Raw genomic sequence first — 23,864 nt, forward strand, 5'->3', positions numbered from 1 at the left:
ACTAATGAATTAAATACAAATAAAATCCTGAAACAACTCAAAAGAACACAATTCTCGTGTTAGTTAGCGTGGTAATCGATATTAAGTAACAGTTTCGGGAACAGTTTACCTGACTCAGAAGTTGATTATTTTCAAAAGATGGCATTTATTTTATTTCCCCAATTCCGTTGTAAGGGAAGAGCGTCAGCTCCCATGAAGGGAGATGGACAGGCACTTGTATTAGCCAATGGCAGAAGGAGATCAGGAGGCTGGGCTTGGATAAACCAATCAGCGGAGAGGGAGGCGTGACTGAGTGGTTGTTAAGGAAGTAGCGCAACCCCTCTCTGAATTGGGTCGTTTCAGGTTGACTGCCGCTTCAAGCCTCCCGTTCAACCATGGGCGACTCGGAGCTGGAGTACACCATCGTCTTTCCTGATCCCACCGTCTCAGGTAATTCAGGTCGCAGCCTGATTCGCTTTGATCTTTTTTACAAGGTAACCTCTTCATGCGGCGACTTGCGGAAACAGAGAAATAGCTTTAGGCAGTTAGCAGTTCATCAAGGATCAGAATCAGATTTGATATCACCGGCACATGTGGTGAAATTCGTTAACTTGACGGCAGCAGTCGAGTGAAAAAATGAATTACTGTACTGTAAGTTTACAATAACGGTCAAGATGGCGCCTGCGTACGAGGTTTCTTCGGCCGACACCCATATAGTTCACTTCATTTTTTCGTCTGTTACGTTTGTTTTTCATCTTGAATGTGTTTCTGGAACTGTTGGAGCCCCGTGATTTGAAGTTTGGAGATTGTTGGAGTGTTACAGCGCTCTGTAGTCTCTGAGAGAATTCCGAGATGCAGAGGCTACGTGAGCGAAACTCATGACAGGAAGACTGCAGGATGGCCTTTTGATCGCCGATGAGATCGCTGTACTATGGAGAAGGGAGCCTGCCTTTTGATAGCTAGGAGATTGCTCTGCTGCCGGAGAGGGAAAGGCCTACTGCTATACCAGAGAATGTTATCCAGGTTTTTTACATTTTGGATATGGACTTGGACTATATACGTTTTACAGTAGTATGGTTTATAGTGTTAGTATATAGTGTTTTTGCCAGATTTTTTTCTGTTTGTGTGTGTATACAGGGAAGGGGGATTTGGGTGTTGATGGCCCTTTTCCATTTTCATTCTTTTTTCGTGTGTGGGGAGGATGGATTTGGGGGCTGATGACCGTGCTGCCATTCTTTTCTTGGTTTTGTGACTATCTGGAGAAGAAGAATTTCAGAGTGGTATACTTTGATAATAAATGAACTTTTTGAACCTTCTTATTAAGTAGTTAAATTTTAAAAAAGTAGTGAGGTGGGCTGAGTGCAGGTCGGTGGGACTAGGTGAGAGTAGTGTTCGGCACGGACTAGAAGGGCCGAGACGGCCTGTTTCCGTGCTGTAATAGTTATGTGGTTAGTGTTCATGAGTTTAATGTCCATGTAGAAATTGGATGGCAGAGGGGAAGAAGCTGTTGCTGAATCACTGAGTGTGTGCTTTCAGGCTTCTGCACCACCTTTCTGACGGTACCCGTGTGAAGAGGGTATATCCTGGGTGATGGGGATCGTTAATGATAGATACTGCCTTCCTCAGGCACCGCTCCTTCAAGATGTCTTGGATACAAAGGAGGCTGACCCATGATGGAGCTGACTAATTTTACAAATTTCTGCAACTTGCTTCAATTTTGTGCAGTAGCTCTGCCATGCCAGACAAATTGAAGAGTCAAGGATAAACTTTATTTGCAATATACATTTACAAGTATTAGAAATTTGCAGTAGAGTGTTGGCGCAACATTCAACAATATTAAAAAAATTATATAAAATTAAAGTTTAATGGAATAAAATTTGTATAAATACAAAAATAGCACTTGTAAGAAGTGTGTGCATGTTGTGACTGAGGTTATAGCTAGAGGGGAATAGGGGTAACTAGAATGGTTGATCAGATTACCTGCCTGGGGGAAGAAACATTTAAGATGCCATGAAGTTTTCGGATGAATAGCTGTATAGCACTTTCTGTAAGGGAGCTTTTGGAAAAGGTAGTTTGCTGGGTGGGTAGTGTCTGCAATGGTTTTTCCTGCCTACTTCTTTATCCTGGACACATACATGTCCTACACTCATGGCACACTGAAGCCCATGACCTCTTCTGCTGACCTGACGGTTTGCTGTCGTTTTGTATATTGTCAGAGGATGCTGTACCAAACCAGACAGTAATGGCAGATGTAAGGATGCTGTCTATGGTGGCAGTGTAGAATTGAATCAATATATTCTGGAGAAGATGGAATTTTACCAACTGCCACAAGTACATCCCCTGCTAAACTTTCCTTAATGAAGGAGATATCATTCTCCCACGTGAGGTCCTGCAAAATAATGATGTTCAAGAACCTGAATATTGAAACAGTGCTAACTGTAGAGTTGTTGATAATGAGTGGGTGCAGAGGAGATACATTTCTCTTAAAGTCAAAATGTATCTCCATGGTTTTGAGGGCATTCAGCTGCGTTGTTAGTCCAGTAACAGTGATATTGTCTGCAAGCTGATGGATCAACAGAGATATATTTATTAGCATGTAGAGAAAACAGGAGGGGAGAGAACACACCCCTGTGACTGAGCAAGATGTGGAGATGTAGTTCATTGTCCAGGGCCAGGGGGCCTACAAACAGCACTCTCTATAGAGCATAGACTATTAGCCCACGGCGCAGGGCTGGTTGAAATGTTACGTTATTTGGCCAGTTTCAAACTAGACAACACTAGCTAAATTATTTAATCCAATGAAGCTTGCAGACTAGATTAATACTACCTGCTGGCATATCAAATAGCTCATCTGGGATGTTCGTGTACTCTGAGTCAGTGTTCTCAGCATTGATATTGGCTGTTTGAGAACTCATTGGCAGGAGCTTTTAGGTCATCTGTGTAAAAAAAAAAGTATCTGAAAAAATATCACAGGTGTGTGAAGTCACCCAAGTGGTAGAAAAATAGTACAAACGTAAGACAACCGTCAAGCTTGTTAGGAATGATCAAAAAACATCAAAAAGAATGGCAGAAAGTGAGGGTGAACTAGAATCCATTCCTTCGCCTTTGATTTCTGCAACAGGTGACTTGTTCACCTGCAACTCATTGGTATGTCTTTTCAGCTTATCGGAATTGTACCTGTGCTTTAGAGATCATTTGTGTTTTTAAAATGTTTGTAATTTGGAAATATTTTATAAGATGAAAAACATCTTTGTTTTAAATATGTTTTAAGAAGTTTATCTAACTTTCAACTTGTATCACTAAAATTACGTGAACTGTGTTTAAACTACTTTGTTAGCTGAAAGTATCTTCTCCTTGGTAGGGAGAAGGGGACTCTCCAATCAAATAGTGGGTAATGGCAGCTAAACTCACCATGGATGATAAACAGGTAGTGAACTGGACTTTGAAGAGTAGGTAGCTACAGTATAACCTCCCTTTAGTGAGGGTACTCATAACTATTTACCTACAGGACTTAAGATCTTAGTTTGAGTTTAGAACGTCACACTCAGCAAACCCAATACCATCATAGCTTAGTCTCACGTACTGTTGTCAGAAAGGAAGTTTTTGATCCACCTGCAGATGGGACCTGGTACTTAAGTTGAGTTTAATCAATAAAAAACAGCATTACATATTATAGGAATGGGCTAATTAGCCTCTAAATAGTTTATCTTCTTAAAGGCTATTTCTCTGCACTGCCTATATATTTCAATCTATTTTGGTGACATTCTGTAATCATGCAATTATTCTGACATTATGTAAACTATCATGGTGGAGAGGGTCAGCAGCTTTGAATTCCAGGGAGTTATATTGAATGATCTGTCCTGAGCTCACAGCATAGATGTAATCACAAGGAAGGTTGAGATTCCGCATGTCAGCAAACAGCAATAAACTTCTGCCGATATATTGTTGAAAGTATCCTAACTGGTTGTATTGTGGTCTGCCTTGGCTATTCAAATGCACATGAACGTAAGAAGCTTAAGGGAATAGTGGATTTAGCCACATTACACACATCCCTCTACAACATCGAATGCATCTACATGAAGCATTGCCTGAAGAAAGCAATGTCTATCACCTAAGATTGCCCCATCCAGGCCATGCCATCTAGAAGCTATCATCAGGCAGGAGGTCTAGAAACTTGAAGTCCCACGCCACCAGATTCAAGAGCAGTTAATTCCTTCAATCATTCGGCTCTTGAAACAACCTGCGCAACCCTAATCGATGTTCCAGTATAGCAACACCATAACCCCATTGACCACTTTGCACTACAGTGGACTTCGTCATTTTTTGTGTTCTTATTATTGTCTTTCTTCTAAAAATTGTATACAATGTTTAATCTGTGTTTATCTTGTTATTGTTGTGCCTGTGATGCAGCTACAAGTTAAAATTTTACATGTACTTTTGCATATGACAACCATCTTGACTTTGACTTCAGCTTCTTGAATATTCAAGTGGCCCCTCAGTTGAATACTGAACTGCGTCTGGAGGATATGGACGTGATGTTGAACAGCTTCACCGATGGCCTGCTCAGCTTACACCGAGTTTCAAGCATTCAACTTAGGAAACAATATATTTAGCATAATGGAATTTTACTGGGGGAAAATTCCCCTGTATAGACAAAATTACATAACTTCTATTCTAGTTGACCAGCTACGTACATCATCATGGGCCTGGGTTCCAACAGATGAAAAAGCAGTCATATAGGGAAAGGTGTTAGTGGACCTCCTAGCATCTGATATACAGCTGATTCTGCTCCTGTTACCAGATCTAACTGGTGACTAGAGATCTTAACTACCCTCGCGGTCCGGTGCCAGGAACTCCTGATTACTAAGATTCTACTAACAAAAATCAATCAGCTGAAATGTAAACTTCACTAAAGCAGATAGCTGAGTATTTCCAGCAATTTCAGGATATAATTCAGATTTTCACCATCCAATCTATTTTAATTTTCTAATGATTCACTGTCAGGTCAAAAAATGCATGGTCAGTACACTTAGACCATAAGACATAGGAGCAGAATTAGGCCATTCAGCCCATTGAGCCTGCTGTGTTATTCCATCATGACTGATCCTAGATCCCACTCAACCCCATACACCTGCCTTCTCGCCAATCCTTTGATCCCCTGACTGATCAGGAAACGATCAACTTCCACCTTAAATATACGCATGGACTTGGCCTCCACTGCAGTCCGTGGCAGAGTATTCCACAGATGTAGAAACCTTCTGCCTTTTGTAGAAACTTTATCCAATCAGTTATCTCCTTTGATTTATCTTGTACTTATTGCTAATTTCCTTGTCAGATGAGCAATCCATTCTCTCCAGATACTGAATTTCTGTATTTCTTATCTGCCTACCTTGTAATATGATAGTTAACAAAAATTAGGATTTGGTAAAACAGAATTTTTGAGTATGTGCTCTGTTAGAACACAACCTAGTTTTTTAATCAAAATCTCACTAATCTTCTACTTCTCTATTAATTTCTACCCTTTCGATTGTTTCGATTATGGATTGCTTTGCACAGTGTTACAGATTATACAAGTACATCTTTCAAAAACCTACAATCAGCAGGACAGACTTTCATTCCAATAAAAGTTCAACTGCGATCTGAATGCTTAAAATGAAAAGAGAATACTGTAACCAATTGATTACTATTACATGTTCTGTATCAGTCCATTTTAACAAAGCTAGACCTATTCAGATTCCATTTTTTAAAAAAGTACCTGCATTGTTGAAAACAGAATATCTGATTTTGTGTATTTTAGACCTAAAAGAAGACCCGGTGACAATCCTGTTGGGTTGGGCTGGCTGCCAAGACAAACATTTAGCAAAATACAACTATATCTACAAAAATCAGGTTGGTGTTGGTGATTATGTTTTTTCAAAATTGTTCAAGGTACACCTGTAGTTAGTATGACAATATTTTTCAGATCGTATGTGTATACATTTTAAAAGCTAAGTAAGACATTTGAATCCTCAAGATAAGTAAGACGGACATCCATTTTTCCTTCCTACAATAACTGTTGACATTCAAACAAAATTTCCAGAAATCCCTAACAAACAGTTAAGATCTGTGATGAGTGAAATGTACGGCAAATTCTCTGGCAGTGACTGGTTAGCTGCATGGTTATCAATCTGGAGCAATAACCCTGTTTTTCACTCATCACAATAGTAATCTAACCTGCTTAATGTTTGCAGTTTATCTGTTTTCATTTCAGTTCCAACATCTGCAGCAGCTTCCTTTTTAGGAATATAAGAAAGAGGAATTGAGTATATCATTCACATCCCCACTATATAAAGTTTCCACAAAAGGTTTCCACTGTTTCTTTATCTAATTAAATTAAATTGGTGTCCTCTGTTTACAGCCACTAGGAAATAACCCCTCTCTCCTTATTTACTCTATTTTGGGGAATTAAGATATCTTACTGATTTTTGTGTGCTTGTATAACATTTTCAATATTGGAAGAAAGCAGTTCAGGTTATTACCTGAAATTATTAATATACTGAGAATTTACAGCTTTTTTTGTTATTCTTAACCAGAATATTGTCCTTAGCTTCTAGAGACTGACAATCTTTCTTTTTAAACCTTTTTATTGAATTAGTACACAAAAGGTAAACCGTGTAGAAACTAATACACTGTTGCGATATAAATTTACAAGAGATATTAATACACGAAAAAAAGTAGTACAAACAGTGCAGTTTAGTTATAAAATAATGAGGTAATATAATAGTATACTAATTTTCCATATATATCAATAAAAAGAAGAAAAAACCCAAAAAAAGACCCCCAAAAAAAACCCCACCATGCAGCTAATCTAAAAAGTAAAGCAAAGCAATGGGCTAACTAGGTATCAAGTAGACTTAAACAGCTTAAAACAATCACGTCCTCAAACCCGACCTCCATTAAAAACAGTTAAAAAGCAAGAAGGGAATGTAAATATGGGCAAAGAGAAAAAAAAAGTTACATTAAATGAAAATGTTGAATAAAAGATCTCCAGGTCTGTTCAAATTTAACTGAAGTATCATAGAGATTACTTCTGATTTTGTCCAAATTTAAACATAGTATCATCTGAGAAAACCAAAAAAATGTAGTTGGGGCATTAATCTCCTTCCAATGTTGTAAAATACATCTTTTCGCCTTTAAGAAATGCAATCATTCTACGGGCTGAAGGGGAAAGATTACTGGAAATTTTAGGTAATCCAAAGATAGCAGTAATAGGATGGGGAGAAATATCTGTATTCAATACTTTGAGATAATATTAAAAATGTCTTTCCAAAAAGTTTCCAAAGTAGGACAGGACCAAAACATATGAGTTAAGGAAGCTATCTCCCCATGACATGTCACAAAGAGGGTGAATATGAGAATAAAAACGAGCTAATTTATCTTTAGACATATGTGCTCTATGAACAACTTTAAATTGAATTAGGGAATGTTTGGAACAGATAGAGGAAGTATTGACTAGTTGTAAAATATGCGCCCAGTCATCTGCCAAAATAATGAAGCCCAATTCCTTTTCCCAATCTGACCTAATCTTATTGAATGGAGCTTTCCTACGTTTCATGATAGTATTATAAATAATAGCTGTTACACCTTTCTGACATGGGTTAAGGTTAATTATAGTATCTAAAATATATATAGGGGGTAACGCCGGGAAAGGAAGAAAGTGTGGTACTTAGGAAATTTCTAACTTGGAGATATCTAAAAAAATGTATTCTTGGTAAGTTATATTTGTTAGATAATTGTTTAGAAGACATAAGGGAGCCATCTGAAAATAAATCCAAAAACCGTGATATACCATTGGTCTTCCAAATTTGAAAGGCACGGTCCGTAGAAGAGGGGGGAAAGAATATGTTGCCTAAAATAGGAATCACTAGCCCAAATTGATTAAGATCGAAAAATTTTTGGAATTGTAACCAGATACGTAAGGTATGTTTAACTATCGGGTTACAAACCTGTTCATGGCGTTTCAAATCGAAAGAAAGAGAAGAACCTAAAATGGAGCCAAGTGCATAACCTTGAGCAGATTGTAATTCCAATTCTACCCATTTAGGAACAGATAGTGTATCTTGGTCAAGTAACCAAAATTTCATGTGTCGAATATTAATTGCCCAATAATAGAATCTAAAATTGGGTAATGCCAAACCTCCATCTCTCTTAGCTTTCTGTAGATGTATTCTACCCAGTCTGGGGTTTTTATTGTGCCAAATAAATGAAGAAATTTTAGAGTCAACTTTGTCAGAAAAGGATTTTGGAACAAAAATCGGTAATGCCTGAAAGATATATAAAAATTTTGGCAGAATAAACATCTTAACAGCATTAATACGACCAATCAAAGTTAAATAAAGTGGAGACCATTTAAATGAAAGTTGTGTAATGTGATCAATTAAGGGTAGGAAATTAGTCTTAAATAAATCCTTATGTTTACAGGTAATTTTAATCCCAAGATATGAAAAATGATTATTAACCAATTTAAACAGGAGGTTCTGATATAAGGGAACTTGCTTATTAATCGGGAAAATTTCACTCTTACTGAGATTTAACATAACCTGAAAAAAGACTAAATTGTGCTAATAAATCTAAAGCTGCAGGAATAGATTTTTGAGGATTAGAAATATATAAAAGTAAGTCATCAGCATAAAGTGATACTTTATGAGACTTTAAACCACGAGTTATACCAATAATATTAGGAGATTCTCGAATAGCAATTGCAAGAGGTTCTAATGCAATATCAAATAATAAAGGACCAAGAGGACAACCTTGTCTGGTACCTCGAAAAAGAGGGGGAAAAAAGGTGAATTTAAAGAGTTAGTACGAACTGAGGCCATAGGAGAATGATATAACAATTTGATCCAGGATATAAATTTCGAACTGAAGTTAAACATTTCGAGCACCTTAAATAAGTAAGGCCATTCGACCCTGTCAAAGGCTTTTTCAGCATCTAGGGAAATGACGCATTCAGGATCATTTTGTGATGGGGTATAGACAATGTTTAAAAGTGTACAAATATTATAAAAAGAGTAATGATTTTTAATAAAACCCATTTGGTCTTCCAAGATAATATAAGGAAGTGCTTTTTCTAGTCTGCTAATAATTTAGAAAAAATATTAGAGTCAACATTTAACAAAGATATTGGTCTATAAGATGCACATTGAGCAGGGTCTTTATCCTTCTTTAATATTAAAGAGATCGATGCTGTATAAAAGGATTCGGGTAGTTTACCAAGTTTTAATGAGGCCTCCAGAACCCTGAATAGCCAAGGGATTAAGGAGGATGCAAAAAATTTATAAAATTCCGCGGTAAACCCATCAGGACCAGGAGCTTTTCCCGGGTTCATGGAAAAAATAATATTCTTAATCTCATCAGTGGTAAAGGAAGTGTCTAACATAGGAGATATATCGTGTGAAATCTTAGGGAAATCTAGGTTATCTAAAAAGTCATACATATGTTTAGAATCTCGTGGAGACTCTGATTGATATAAGGAGGAATAAAAGTCAAAAAAGGATTGATTAATCTCAGCTTGATCAAATGTCAGTTGATCTTTTTGATTATAAATCTAATTAATTTGAAATTTAGTAGAGTTAGTCTTCAACTGATTAGCTAACAGTTTACCAACTTTGTCACTATGTATATAAAATTCACTTCTTGTTTTTATTAATTGATTTGCAATAGAGGACGAAAGTAATAAACTGTGTTCCATTTGAAGTTCAGTTCTTTGTTTATACAACTTCTCAGAGGGAGCTGTAGCATATTTCTTATCAATTTCCTTAATGTTGTCCACAAGAACCAGCTCCTCCTCCTTCAACCTTTTCCTCAAAGCAGTAGAATATGAGATGATCTGGCCACGAGTATAAGCTTTAAAAGTATCCCAAAGGGTGTTTATGGATATATACTTTGTACAGTTAATTGTAAACAAGAGATCAATCTGTTCACTCATAAAGTTAACAAAATCCAAGTCCTGAAGCAACAGCGAATTAAAACGCCATTGTCTATTATTTTGGGTATTGGCCAATATTTTACTAGAAAGCTTAAGTGGAGCATGATCCGAAATGGTTAGAGAGTCATATTCACATTTAACCACTGAAGAAATAAGACGAGAGTCAATAAAAAAAATAATCAATTCTTGAATAGGAATGATGAACATGTGAAAAAAAAGAGAAATCTTTTTCCTGGGGATGCAAAAAATGCCAAATGTCCGTCGACCCGGAATCTGAGAGAAATGAGTTAATCAAGGTTGCAGATTTATTGGGTAGAGTCCATAGAGGAGCCCAACGGTCCAATAATGGGGATAAACAAGTATTAAGATCTCCGCCCCAGATTAGTGAAAATTCATTCAGATTCGGGAACAAATTAAATAATGATTTATAAAATTCCAGACAGTCCAGGTTAGGAGCATAGACGTTAACCAAAACTACCTTTTTATTAAAGAGTAAACCACTAACCAATAGAAATCTACCATTCGGATCAGAAATAATATCGTGTTGCACAAAAGTGATTGAGGGATCTATAAAAATAGAAACTCCTTAAATTTTGGCGTTGGAATTCGAATGAAAGTGTTGATCCTTCCAGAACTTAAAAAAAAATGTAATCTGTCCCCCCTCCGCACATGGGTCTCTTGTAAAAATAGAATATGTGCTATAAGTCTCCAGAATACTTTAAAGATTTTTTTTCCTTTTTATTGGGTGATTAAGACCGTTAGTATTCCAAGAGACAAAATTAATATTAGACTCCATAATCCCTAAAGTCAACCCTCAAATAGAGGAGGATTGACAATAGGTTCGACCCACGAACCCGGAAAGGGATCAGAATAAACAATAGATAATGGGAAAGAGAATGCGACAAATAGTTCAGTAATATAAGTAGCCCAAGAAGAAAGAAAAACTAAAAAGTGAAGCCCCCCACCCCGCCACCCCGTAACCCCAAAGCTAAATCTAAGATAGACTAGCCAGAAGGAAGCGAGCACTAGATCTACCCCCATGACGTCCGATAGACGCTCACTTAAAAAAAAGTGTATATATAAAAAGATCAGCTAAAGTTATAAAACAGTAAAGGAGTAAAAAAAAAAGTACACCGATTAAAGCGAAAACAATATAATACAAAGAAAAAACAGGTACATATAAAGAAAACCGTTAACCTACAACAGACTGTATAATTAAACAAGAAAATGAAATATTAGCATTGACTAGCCAAGAAAACTACAAAAGGTACGTTTGAAAACTACAAAGTTTAAGGCCTCCAGGGATATGTGTAAAATGATGCTGTGTGAATGGCCACCCAGAATCCCCAGGGAAGAAGAAAGGGATGACGCAGTTTCAAAAAAAGTTTGGCAACCATATTAATTAAACCAAAAAAAAACATTTCTGCCCTCATATAAAGCAAAAGAAAAAAATTAAACCCAACAGATTAACTGCCTCTGATCAGACAGAGATGATTTAATAGTGCGATTAAGATGTTGAAGGCAGGTGTTGATCCAGGTAACTCTGGGCTTCCGAAGGAGAGTCGAAAAAATGGGAAGACCCATCAGACAATCGAATCCTCAAACGTGTGGGATAAAGCAACACTGGTTTTAAATCCATCTTGTAGAATTCCGACATCACAGATCTGTAATGGACACATTGATCACGAACCTGTTTACTAAAATCTTCCACCAATGGAAAGTGGAGATCCGAGAAATCAATGTAACCTTTAGGTCGAGCAAAGCGAAGCAGCTTCTCCTTGTCTTGAAAATAATGAAATCGTAAAATAACATGCTGAGGTTTATCTGACTTAGGCGAATATAATGGGACTCTGTGAGCCCGATCCAGTAGTGGTGGTTGATCAGGAAATAAGGTGGGAAATGAATCTTTTAAAAGTTGAGAGAAAAACTTTATAGGGTCATCAGATTCAGCAGCTTCACGAAGACCAAGAATCCTTATATTCTGCCGTCGCATTCTGCATTCTAAGTCAGAATTTTGGAAGGTCAGAAAGTCAAGTTTTCTCTTCATTGCAGTAATTGTTTCTTCAATTTTCCCCATGTTGAGTTCATTCTGTTGCGTGGATACTTGGAGATTAGATATAGCAGTCTGATGTTCCGTGATAGATGTTTTCTTTTTATCAATTTCATCGATGATTTTCTGCAGTTTAGATGAAACTTCCACATGAATCAGATCCGATACAGCTTGCAAAGTTACCGCTGGTTCAATCGGAGGGGCGGGGGGGGGGGGTCGGTAACTTTTGGTCTAACCGGAGGTTTGCCATCTTTCCCGTTCTTAGACATAGCAGACCTTAAAAGCATCCAAATATATAATAGCAATCCGCTGCAAGGTATTCTAAAAGTTGGTGCCTTAAAAGTTAGCTTAAATGTAGCTGATCATAGGATAAAACTCAGAGGTAATGGAGCGAATCAAGAACACGACTTCACTCCATGAGCTCTACCGGAAGTCTCTGAGACTGACAATCAATGGAAACACTTATTATGTTTGTTTGCTGTGTTCACTTGATTCTGACAGCTCTCAGTTTGGTACCATATGTCAAAATTTTCATTTTCATTTTCTGTACTTTTACTATGCTGTTGTGAGTGAACCATTCCTCACTGGATTATAATTGGAGTATCACTTTAAATGGAGCTCAATTCCAAATTACAGCTGTCCTACGTAAATTAGGCCTTCCATAGGTTGGGTCAGCCATCAATGTTACATCCTACACCATCAATCGATATAACCATCATTCGATATACAAGACAGTGTGCAAACTCGGCAGCACAATATTGAGGACAATCAGCTACCCTTGCAGCTGATGAATCCAACAAAACAGCAGAGACTGATACAGTTTTGCATCAGCAGCATCGCATGATCGGCCAGTCAGCATTCAACTCAATGTAGGACTGTCTTGAGGACTGCAGCTCTGGATTTTTCCTCGTGTTTACTCCCAAAGCCTCCTCCATGAGTGGGTATAGCCACAAGGCAGCAGAGGTTTGAGGTCAAAGTTTTCTTATTCCTAAGTGTGCTGCCAAGCACAACTAACAAGCCGTATCTGCCTGAGCGACTGGTTTTAAGGTGTCAGTAACCCATCATTACCCATTCTCTGTCAGTAGAAATAGTTCTGCCGGGCTTAGTAGCTAAAACGTGAACGTCAGGAGCCGGGTGTGGCTGCCAGTGGCTATTTGAGACACCTGCTACTGGGAGGATTTAATATGTAGTGGGAGCTTATTCCACTCACCCCCTCCCCCAGCTACGATAACCTTAAGGAACCTCTTCAAATAAAAATAGGATTATTCTAACCTTTAATATTGCTCCTCCTCTGTAATTTGAAGTACTTGCTCATTTAAGGTAGATTCTTAAGGTCCTTTTATGATAGTATCACAAGGATGGTTTCAAGTATGGAAAATCAGTTATGTAGAAAGAGGAGGTTCATTAATGTTTATATTAAGCAGTTATTGGTGCATAAAATGTTTTGCCTTGAGGCAGATCCAATAATATGCTTTGAGGGGAAAATAGAGGAATATCAAAGCAGAGACATTATCTTTGACGTATTTTTGTTTGGTTTTGTGGAGCACGATTGTTCAATTATATTATGTGTACCCCTAGCTCATAGTTTTGTAGTAGCAATTCAGAAAGTAGCAGGAATGAAGATGTCTTACTCCAACTGTAAAAGGGTTTGGTTTGGTGGAGTGTAGTTTAATAGCAGAGAACGTATAGAGTAGACATTCTCACTCTCCTGAAATTCTCAACTCTCCACAGACATCCTCAAAACAGAAGCAAAACCCCAAAGAATGAATGACAGACAAAAATACACAATAATAGCTCCAAAGACCCCTACCCTATCCCATGCACAAGCAGCATCAATTGTCCCCCCTTCTCCTCCCCCACTTGTTCTAATATCAAGCATCAGCATGCACACAATAGCAAAGCTCCCAAAGAGAGACCATGGTCGACATTACATTAAAAACTAACTGTTCACTCCAACATTTCAGCATCCCCCAGGCGCACGCTCTCTCTCCCTCTCCCATGATGGAGAGGCAGATACCTCCTTCCACAGCAAGAGGGGAGACGAGCAGTCACTGTTTCAATGTTACACTCGGTCTGAAGCATTGTTTTTGTTTTAAGCTCCCCAACTTGAGAATCAGCAGCAAACTCTCACTCACCATTGAGTGTGTGTGTGTGTGTGTGTGTGAGAGAGAGAGAGAGAGAGAGATCAAGTGCAAAGGCCTCCAAAAACCGCTCACACTGTCTTCCACGTTTCAGCTCCCACTATACTTCAGTTCAAGACATCAGCAAGAATTCACATCCACAGGGCCACACAGGTCTGCGCCCCGAAGGTGCTTGACTTCAGGCCAAACCTGGATGTATTGAAAAATGCAGCCAATTGGCGAGCTCCAAGTACGGGAACACGCCATCATGCAGGACCGCAGTTTGAGTGTTTTTGTAGATCAAAGACCCTGACAGGACCCCAGCCCACCCTGCAAAGAAAAATAGAGACATTAGAAGAGGAAGTATTTAACTGTTATGGTTTTGGGTTTTTTTCTTAAAAAGGATATATTTTCCATAGAAGAGTAGCAAAAGAGTCATTGGACTGGTTCCAGAGATGATGTTCGTTTATTTACTGGACATTCTTTCAACAGAGGTGTACTTTCTATAGAGGGGATGCTATGGAAACCTATAAAAAATCTTGCAGGGAGGATGAGTTCTAAAACAGGCAGTCACTTAGAGAAAGGATAGGCAATTGGGACAGAGATGATAAGAAATTTCTTCATTGAGAAGATGGGCAAGTCTTTGGAATTCTCTACACTGAAGGACTGTGAAGGCTCTGTCATTGAATTCATTCAAACAAGGTTTGAGTAGATTTCTGGATATTAAGGTAATCAAGGGACATGTGAAGAAAACAGGAAAATGGCAGTGACATAGAAAATCAGGCAAAGGCTGTAAGGAATAGTAGGCAGGTTCAAAGGGCATCTCTATGATCTTCTCCTGCTTCTAATGTTTATGTTCTTAGTCCTGTTCGTTTTATTTTTTATCCACTTGATTGCAACTCTCCTCAAAACATAACATACCCCATAATCCATGTTATGTTTTCCCCAAAGATCTTATAAAAACAAGAGCTGATCTTTTGCACCTTAGCTTCTAAACTAGTTCTTTATCTTTTGGTCTGCTATTTAGTTTTGTTTTCTCAGAAGATTGGAAAGCAATTTGTGTCCCAGAAATTTGCCAGGAGGCTTGTTAAAAGAGTCACCTGACTCCACTTTTATTGAGATAATCAAGGCAAGGCAATAAGCAGTGTCCATATGGACTTTAGTAGGGCATTTACTTTATACTTTATTGTCACCAAACAATTGATACGAGAACGTACAATCATCACAGCAATATTTGATTCTGTACTTCCCACTCCCTGGATTACAAATATTAAATATCAAAAATATTAAAAATAGTAAAAATTAGTAAATATTAAAAATTTAAATTATAAATCCGTGCTAGGTTAAGATCTGGTGATCTCTTTTATTTAACGTGATTCCAAATAGTAGGTTGGCACAGGCATAAAAGCACATGGAATTCAAGATGAGCTGGCTAAATGGAGCCAAAATTGGCATGGTGATAGATGGCAGAGGGTGATGGGAAGATGATTTTCTGATTAGAAGTCTGTGATCAGTGTTCTTGCAAAGGAAGCTGTGCTGGAACTCTGAATGTTTATTGTCTGTATTAATGACTTGTATGTGAATGTGGGAGGTACGATTAGTAAGTCTGCAATGACACAGAAGGTAGTGATGTTGTGGACAATGAGGAAGGTTGGCCAAGGACAAGGATATTGATCAGATGGAAAGTTGGGTAGAGCAGATGTAATTAAAACCTGACAAAAGTTAGGTGATAAAATTTTGGAACACTCATAGGGTATATGTGCAGTAAAGCGTGCAGGGGAGCCGGCTGGATTCGAACTTGGGACCTTTTGTCCCGAAGTCCGGCACTGATGCCACTACACCACCAGCCAGATCTTTCTAGAATGGAGAACTTCATTAATGGAGACAAATTAGAGAAGCTGGGTACGTTTCCTTGGAGGCAAGGAGCTGAGGAAAGATCTGATAGTGATTGATGTATTATATGAGGCACAGAAAAGATAGATAGAATCATCTTTACCATTTACAGTAGTGGTGTCATAAACAATTGGACATAGGTTAAGGTGAGAAGGAGCTTTGAAGATGATTTAAGGAGAATTTTTTTTAATAGAGTGAATAGTTGGTATCTGGAACTTGCTTCCAGTGCAGGTGGTGGAGTCAGATACAACATCATAGTTTACAGACACTTAGATTGAATCTTAAATGATACAGGTCTAGTGTGGGCAAATGCGATTGGTGTAGATGGACAAGATAGTCAATGCGGACATGGTGGGCTGAAAGACCTATTTCTCTCCGTATAACTCAATGATTCTATGACTGAAGATGCTGATCACTTGAATAAAACTATCCAAAGTATAACAGATATGACTCTTTCATTAGGCTATTTATGGTAGGAATTATTTTCAATTGTTATCAACAATAAAAAAAAACTAGTCATTTCCCACGTTGTAATTTCCACCACCACCCCACCCCACTCTCCAAGCTGCATCCGAGAGGCTCAATCTTAGAGCATTTTAAACCAATGAACATTCATTTTTGCTTTATTTCTGAGATATTGAAAATCCTTGGTTATTATGGAAGTTGTGTCATCTTTTCATCTCTTAAACAATGTATTCACCAATAAATTGTAATGGATGTTTTCTATGTCATCTATTGAAATATTTTTTTTAAACTTTTGTTGCAGGGCTGTGCAGTTCTCAGATATCCAACTCCATGGTGCCAGATATTTTTCCCTGGAATCTTCAGTAAAAATCTCCATTACACAGCAAGAAAACTACTAGATCTTCTGTTTGACGTCGGCATAGAAGAGCATCCAATTTTGTTCCATGTTTTTAGTAATGCTGGCAGCATGCTATATTGCCACGTTGTTAAACTTCTGTTTAACGAAACTGAAACTAAGTATGCAAAGTTAAATGTTGTAGGGACTATTTTCGATAGTGCACCTGGTGATAGGAACTTATCAGGTGGCATTCGTGCTCTGAATACAGTTTTGAGTCCTTCCATCAACATTTTTGTAAGGTGCTTTGCTATTCTTACTTTCACATTGACTGCATTCTTTCGGGTTTTGTTCTATCCAGTCACGCAATTTATTTCCCTGTCGTTCTATGATGCTTTGAAAGCAGAACCTTCAAGATGGCCTCAACTTTTCTTGTATTCAAAAGCAGATAAAATAATTTCCTACAAAGAGATCGAGGCAATGATCGAAGCTAGAAAGTTGTTAAATATTGAAGTGCAATCTATGGATTTTATCACTTCACAGCATGTAAGCCATTTTAAAATGTTTCCTGATAAGTATTCCAGCAAGTGTATCAGTTTCTTTAAGAGATGCATTCAGCTACATTTGACTGATTCTTTGAGAAAGAATTTAATGCAATGAGCAAGTCATAGCCCAATGCAGCAAATCGTTGTTCCAGTTAGCTTCAATGCATTTGGTTTGTGGGTGGGTGGGGTTGGCACAAGAGGGAAAGAGAAAGAAAGGATATATTGATCAGCATCCTATGTCTGATTGTTATTTAATATTTGCTGGAACGTTCCCATTTTAATTTTAACAAATTTAAACAAGCTGCTGATGCTTATTATTTTGACTCTGATTTACAAAAGCTATTATATTGAGGTTTTGGAGGTTCTTAGCACCCAACCAGCTTGTCTGCATCTTCAAGAATAGGGTGACAAAGTGAGACAGACAGAAGTTCTTTTCAGTCCTCGACAGCTCTTGGCTCAGTTATGTCAATTTAAGATGGTTTAATACCACTTCCTGTATAATTGAAAAGTCGAATGAAATTATTGTTACTCTGGATCCGATGCAGCACAAAAAACATCAGAATAAGATAAAGAACACAATAAACATAAATATATAAGATAGCTTGTATACATAGATTGATTGTAACTGACAGAAAATGATAAAGTAGTGGTGGTTGGGTGGTTTAGTGGATGGAGGTGTCGATCAGCCTTGCTGTTTGGGAAAAGTAACTGATTTTGAGTCTGGTGGTCCTGACATGGATGCCACGTCACCTCCTCTCTGATGGAAGTGGGACAAGCAGTCCATGTGTAGAGTCGGTGGGATTCATCATGATACTAGTCCTTTTCCAGCACCTCTCTGTATACATATCCCGACGGCGGGTAGACTGGTGCCACTGATGTACCGGGCAGTTTTTACTACCTGCTGCAGAGCCTTCCTGTCTGCCACTATGCAGTTTCTGTACCATGCAGTGATGCAGCTTGTTTGGATGCTTTCCACTGCACATCTGTTAGTGACATGAGTATGGCCATGCATAGTCCAGCTCTCCACAATCTCAGAAAGTAGAGGTGTTGCTGAGCTTTCCTGACTGTGTAGGATGTGTTCTGGAACCATTGGAGGTTGTTGTGTGAGATGTGCACTCCCAGGATTTTGAAACTGCATGCAGTTTCCTCTGCTATGCCATCAAAATAAAGGGGGGTGTGAGTTCTCCGGAAGTTGATAACCATGGCCTTTGTCTTGTTGACATTGACGAAGAGCTTATTTTCCTGGCACCAAGGCTTAGCTCTTCCATCTCCTCTTTGTAAGCTGTCTCCATACCTGTATTGTAATGATTTTAAGTACCCAAATATTTTGAAACATAGAAGTTTTTTCAAAGTCGGATCAAACAAGCACTGAATTTGATGTGGTTTATGCTCTGATTATACATGATAAACCAATCATTAGTTTATTTTTGTTTGCACACAAGACAAGAAGTAAATGGAAGCAGGAATCGGCCATTAGGCACATTAAGCCTGCCCAATCGTTTAATATGACTCTGGATGATCTATACTGGCCTCAACTCTTAAATGTGCCATTTCTCCATCCCCTTCACCCCTCAAACTATCCACTTTAAATGATCCAGCATCCACAACTCATTGGGACAGAGAATTCCAGAGATACATCACTCTCTGAGGCAGGAATAATTTAATACTTTTGTGTAAAAATAATAGCTTAATATTCTGAATCATTCGTAGGTTGAGGAGGTTTCTAACTAATTAATTCCCTACTTGTGAAAATAGTTAGCAAGATTAGCAGTTACTGTTGTCTACGATTGGGAATATGGTGGTTTGTCTTTCTCCCCAGACCACTACAAACCCTGTGCTGTGTTCTGCGCTCCTACTTTGTTGGCAGGTTGGTACTTTCAAAAACTTAACCTAGCAGTGAATGCCAAAGCAGGAAAGAAGTATGAACTGGAGGAGATGTGAGATCATGCTATGTAGTTGGTATATCCTGCTTTCATTGTTCTAGTGGAAGTTAAGGATTTTAATATGTCTGTGAATATAGCTATGGTGTGATACTGAAGTAGTCTGCAGATTGATTTTCATTCAATGTTTTTTTTTCTTATTCAAATCATATTGTGAGTAGCTTCCTGAAGTCATACAACCCTTTGTGACTGAGTTATTGAGTTACATAGAACAGAAACAGGCCCTACAGCCCTATTTATCCATGCCAACTAGATTATCTATAGTTTGCCACATTTTCCCATGATTGGCCCACATTCCTCAAATCCAAGTAAGACACTTAGACAGGTGTTCATGTCTTTTAGATGTAATCATATCTCTACCACTTTCCCTTGCAGCTCATTACCCATGACCACCACCTTCAGATCCTTTTTAAATCTTTCCTCTCCTTAAACCTGGGTGGGGGGGGGCAGGGGGAAGGCTGTAACCATTCTCTTTATTGTGTCCCTCACGATTTTATAAATCTCTTTTGAAGTCAACTCTGAACCTCCTACATCCCAGATTAAAATGTCCTAACCTATCCAGTCTCTGCTTATAGCTTGTCCTCCAGTCCTGGTAACGTCCTTCTCCATATTTTCTGTACCCTTTCCAAATTGATGATTTCCTGCCAATACAAAAACTGTGCAAGTATTCCAATTGCGGTCTTACCAATGTCTTATACAGCTATAACATGATATCCCAACTCTTGAATTCAATGAAGGCAAGTATGCCAAATGCCTGCTTCACTTCTCTACTAACCTGTGTCTCTACTATGAGGGAGCTACGTATCTCCTCCTAGGTCCCTCTGTTCTACAGTACTTCCCAGGGCCCTGCCATTTACTGTTTAAGCCTTACCTTGGTTTAACTTAGCAAAGTACAACACGTTGCATTTTTCCAAATCGAAATTCATTGGCTCACTTCCCAATTGGGTCTTCAACCCTTTGTAGACTTAGATAGCCCTCTTTACTGTTCACTACACCACCAATTTTGATGTCATCTAGAAACTTACTAACCACGTTGATAACATTGTCATCCAAATTGATGACAAACAACAAAGGACGGAGCATCAGTCCATGGTAAACACTGCTGGTTACAGGCATCCAATCTGAAAAACAACCACTCAGTCCCACCTACTGACTCTTTCCACCAAACCAATTTTGTATCTAATTGACTCTGTTATCTAACTTTCCAGACCAGTCTACCGCGAGATCTTTCTTGTCAAAAGATCTTTCTTGGTCATACCCTCCAAATATCCGGACCTGCCTCTCAGTTTTCTTTTGCACTACCTTACTTTCCCTTTTCTATTTTCTATTTATGATTTATAATTTAAATTTTTATGATATTTACCATTGATTTGTACTCCAGGGGGCACGTAGCGCAGAATCAAATATCACTGTGATAATTGTACACTCTAGAATCAATTGTTTGGTGACAAGAAAGTGATAAAGTAATAAAACCCATGCAGACCACGTCTACCATCCTGCCTTCATCAGTCATCTTTTTTCCTTCTTCAATCAAATTTATGAGACTTAATTTCCCCATGCATAGAACCATGTTGACTATCCTTAATCAGTCCTTGCCTTTCCAATTCAGATAGATCCTTTGTCTCAGAATTCCCTCTAATAACTTTCCCACCACTGATAATAGGCTCAATGGCTTTTTACTTTCCCAGCTTGTCCTTGCAGTCTTTCTTGTAAAAAGGCACAACTTTAGCACACTCCAGTCTTCCAGTACCTCCCCCATGACTGAGAAAAATACAAATATCTCTACCAGGATCCTTGAAAACATGACCCTCACAGTGCTCACTGGCTTGTTCAGGTGGGCGTAGACACGGTTCAGCAGGTAGACGATGACATCCTCAACTCCTAGTCGGGGCTGGTAGGCGAACTGGAGGGGATCTAAGTGTGGCCTGACCATAGGCCGGAGCAGCTCCAGAACAAGTATCTCCAGGGTCTTCATGATGTGGGAGGTCAATGCCACTGGTCTGTAGTCATTGAGGCTGCTGGGGCGCGGCGAATTCGGCACAGGGACGAGGCAGGATGTCTTCCACAGTACAGGAACCCTCCAGAGCCTCAAGCTCAGGTTGAATACATGGCGAAGTACTCCACATAGCTGAGGGGCACAGGCTTTGAGCACCCTGGTACTGACACCATCCGGTCCTGCAGCCTTACTTGGGTTGAGACGTTTCAGCTGTCTTCTCACACATTCTTAAATTAGGCGAAGTGAGTCCTCCATCCTTTTTCAACTTTTGTAAGTGACATTTACTAATTTTTGGTCTTTTATTATTCCAAATAAAAGATAAAATAATAGAATCAATCCAATCAAAACACTTCTTAGTCAAAAAACAGGGATATTCTGAAACAAATATAAAAATTTTGGCAAAATCATCATTTTGACTATATGGATGCGACTAGCAAGTAAAATGTAAGTGGGTTCCATCTACTAAGTAAATACTTCATAGAATCTACCAAGGGAACAAAATTAGCTTTATAAAGATCCTTATATTTTTTAATGATTATAACACCTAATTATCTAAAGGAATCCGTGACTTTGAAAGGAGTATTATCATAAATAGAAACAGATTCATTTAAAGGAAACAGTTCACTTTTACTAAAATTTATTTTATATCCTGAAAAATCTACAAATTCATTAAATAATTTTAGCAAGGCAGGAATAGATTCCTCAGGATTGGATTATATAAACCAGTAAATCGTCAGCGTAAGGAGAAATCTTATGAATGGTCTCATTCACAGAAACCCCATAAATATCTTTAGCTTCACAAGAAGCAAAAGCAAGGGGTTCTAATATTAATTTAAATAACAAAGGACTTAATGGATAACCGTGTTGGCCGTGGTTAAGGCGTTCATCTAGTGACCTGAAGGTCGCTAGTTCGAGCCTTGGCTGAGGCAACGTGTGTGTCCTTGAGCCAGGCACTTAACCACACATTACTCTGCGATGACACCGGTGCCAAGCTGTATAGGTCCTAATGCCCTTCCCTCAGACAACATCGGTGGATTGGAGAGGGGAAACTTGCAGCATGAGCAACTGCTGGTCTTCCATACAACCTTGCCCAGGCCTGCGCCCTGGAAACCCTCCAAGGCGCAAATCCATGGTCTCATGAGACTAACGGGTGCCCTTGATGATGAATGGATAATCTTGTCTTGTCCCCCATGAAAGCTGAAGAAAAGGGGATCTACAGTTATTAGTAATAACAGTAGATCTTTCTTTTTGCCCTCCTGATTTTCGTCTTAAGCGAGCTCTTAAATCTGTAACAATTTAAAAATTAATAGCATCTGAAACCTTCCTCCATTCATCCCAAGTGCTCCCATACCAACATTTAAGTCACTTAGCCTGCTTCATTTTACAGTAGGAGGTCCAATATTGCCCCCCAATCTAGTAAGAGTGAATATACACAATGTTTTCAAAAACATTTCCAGACATGTTTAATAAATTCTGCAACATCCAAGTTCTTTATACAATTGGCAATTCCAGTCAATATAAGGGAAGTTGCAGTTACCTACTATTACAACCCTAGCAGCCTACTCATCCCCTTTTATTTCTGAGTTCCACCCAGATACCCTTACTGAATGATCTCCCAAGAATATCCCCCAAAGCACTTCTGTGATGTCCTCCCTGATGAAAAATGCAACTCCTCCTCCTCCTGTCTCAGCTCCATATTTATCACACCTGTAGCATGTGCATTTGGCTGATCCTCGCATCTTTCTGATACCCCTACCATTTAAAATTGTGCTTTGAGCTGCTTTTGCTCTGGAATTCTCAATCTCTCCATAAGCTGGTGAGTGAAACATTTTTTATATATATGGCTAGGCTTTAGGTTGCTAATCCTAATATCTAAGCAACACATGCAGAACACTGGAGGAACTCACAAGGCCAGGCACAACTATGGAAAAGAGTACAGTTGACATTTTGGGCCAAGACTCTTCAGCAGGCCTGGAGAAAAAAGATGGGGAGTAGATTTAAAAGGTGGGGGGGGGGCGGAGAAGATGGGAGAGACACAAGGTGATAAGTGAAAACGGGAGGTGGGGGTGAAGTAAGGAGCTAGGAAGGGGTGAAAGCGATTCAGGGCTGGAGAATGGGGAGGACAAAAGGCCATTGAAGAAAGAAAACGGGGGGGGGGTAGCACCAGAGGGAGGTGTTGGGCAGGCAAGCAGATAAGGTGAGAGAGGGAAAAGGAGATGGGGAATGGTGAAGGTGGGAGTTGGCATTACCAGAAGTTCAATATCCCAATATCTATAGCTGGTTTTAGTTTATTATTTTTTCTGTAAAGTGACTTGAGATGTTTTTCAATATTGATCACCATACCAATGCAAGTTGTAGTTTTTGTTCTGATTCTGAATAACTTAGAAGCGTTCATCAAACTTTTAGCACATAACTAAAATCATATAATTTCATTAGTGGTCCTGTAAGGCATCTTGATTTTGTTTTTCAACTGACATTTGTGTCAATACCAGTGCTTTGATCTTTTTTACTATTTTGTGTTGCTTTTAATGTTTAGCATTTTAATTAATTATTATTAACTCCCTTAGCTGCTGCT

The 23,864-nt window shown here is 38.7% G+C and overlaps 2 protein-coding genes across 4 annotated transcripts in view; one reads left to right on the plus strand and one right to left on the minus strand.

Annotated features, from left to right (window-relative positions):
- LOC140205885 (armadillo-like helical domain containing protein 1) overlaps positions 1-752 on the minus strand; it is a 38,890-nt gene extending 38,138 nt beyond the window's left edge. The window contains exon 1 of one of the 3 annotated variants that reach the window (XM_072273725.1): positions 110-752. The gene's annotated coding sequence lies outside the window, so the exon portion shown is untranslated. The remainder of the gene's footprint in view (positions 1-109) is intronic. The other 2 variants (XM_072273726.1, XM_072273727.1) reach the window with 2 other exon arrangements.
- tmem53 (transmembrane protein 53) lies at positions 295-20,782 on the plus strand. Its single transcript, XM_072273729.1, has 3 exons — positions 295-429; positions 5,777-5,868; positions 16,776-20,782. Exons 1-3 carry the CDS (start codon positions 375-377, stop codon positions 17,466-17,468), a joined length of 840 nt encoding a protein of 279 aa, XP_072129830.1. The 5' UTR covers positions 295-374; the 3' UTR covers positions 17,469-20,782.
- Positions 20,783-23,864: the final 3,082 nt, after the last annotated feature.

Source organism: Mobula birostris, chromosome 12 (genome assembly GCF_030028105.1).
Source record: "Mobula birostris isolate sMobBir1 chromosome 12, sMobBir1.hap1, whole genome shotgun sequence".
In the NCBI taxonomy this organism is placed as follows: Eukaryota; Metazoa; Chordata; class Chondrichthyes; order Myliobatiformes; family Myliobatidae; genus Mobula; species Mobula birostris.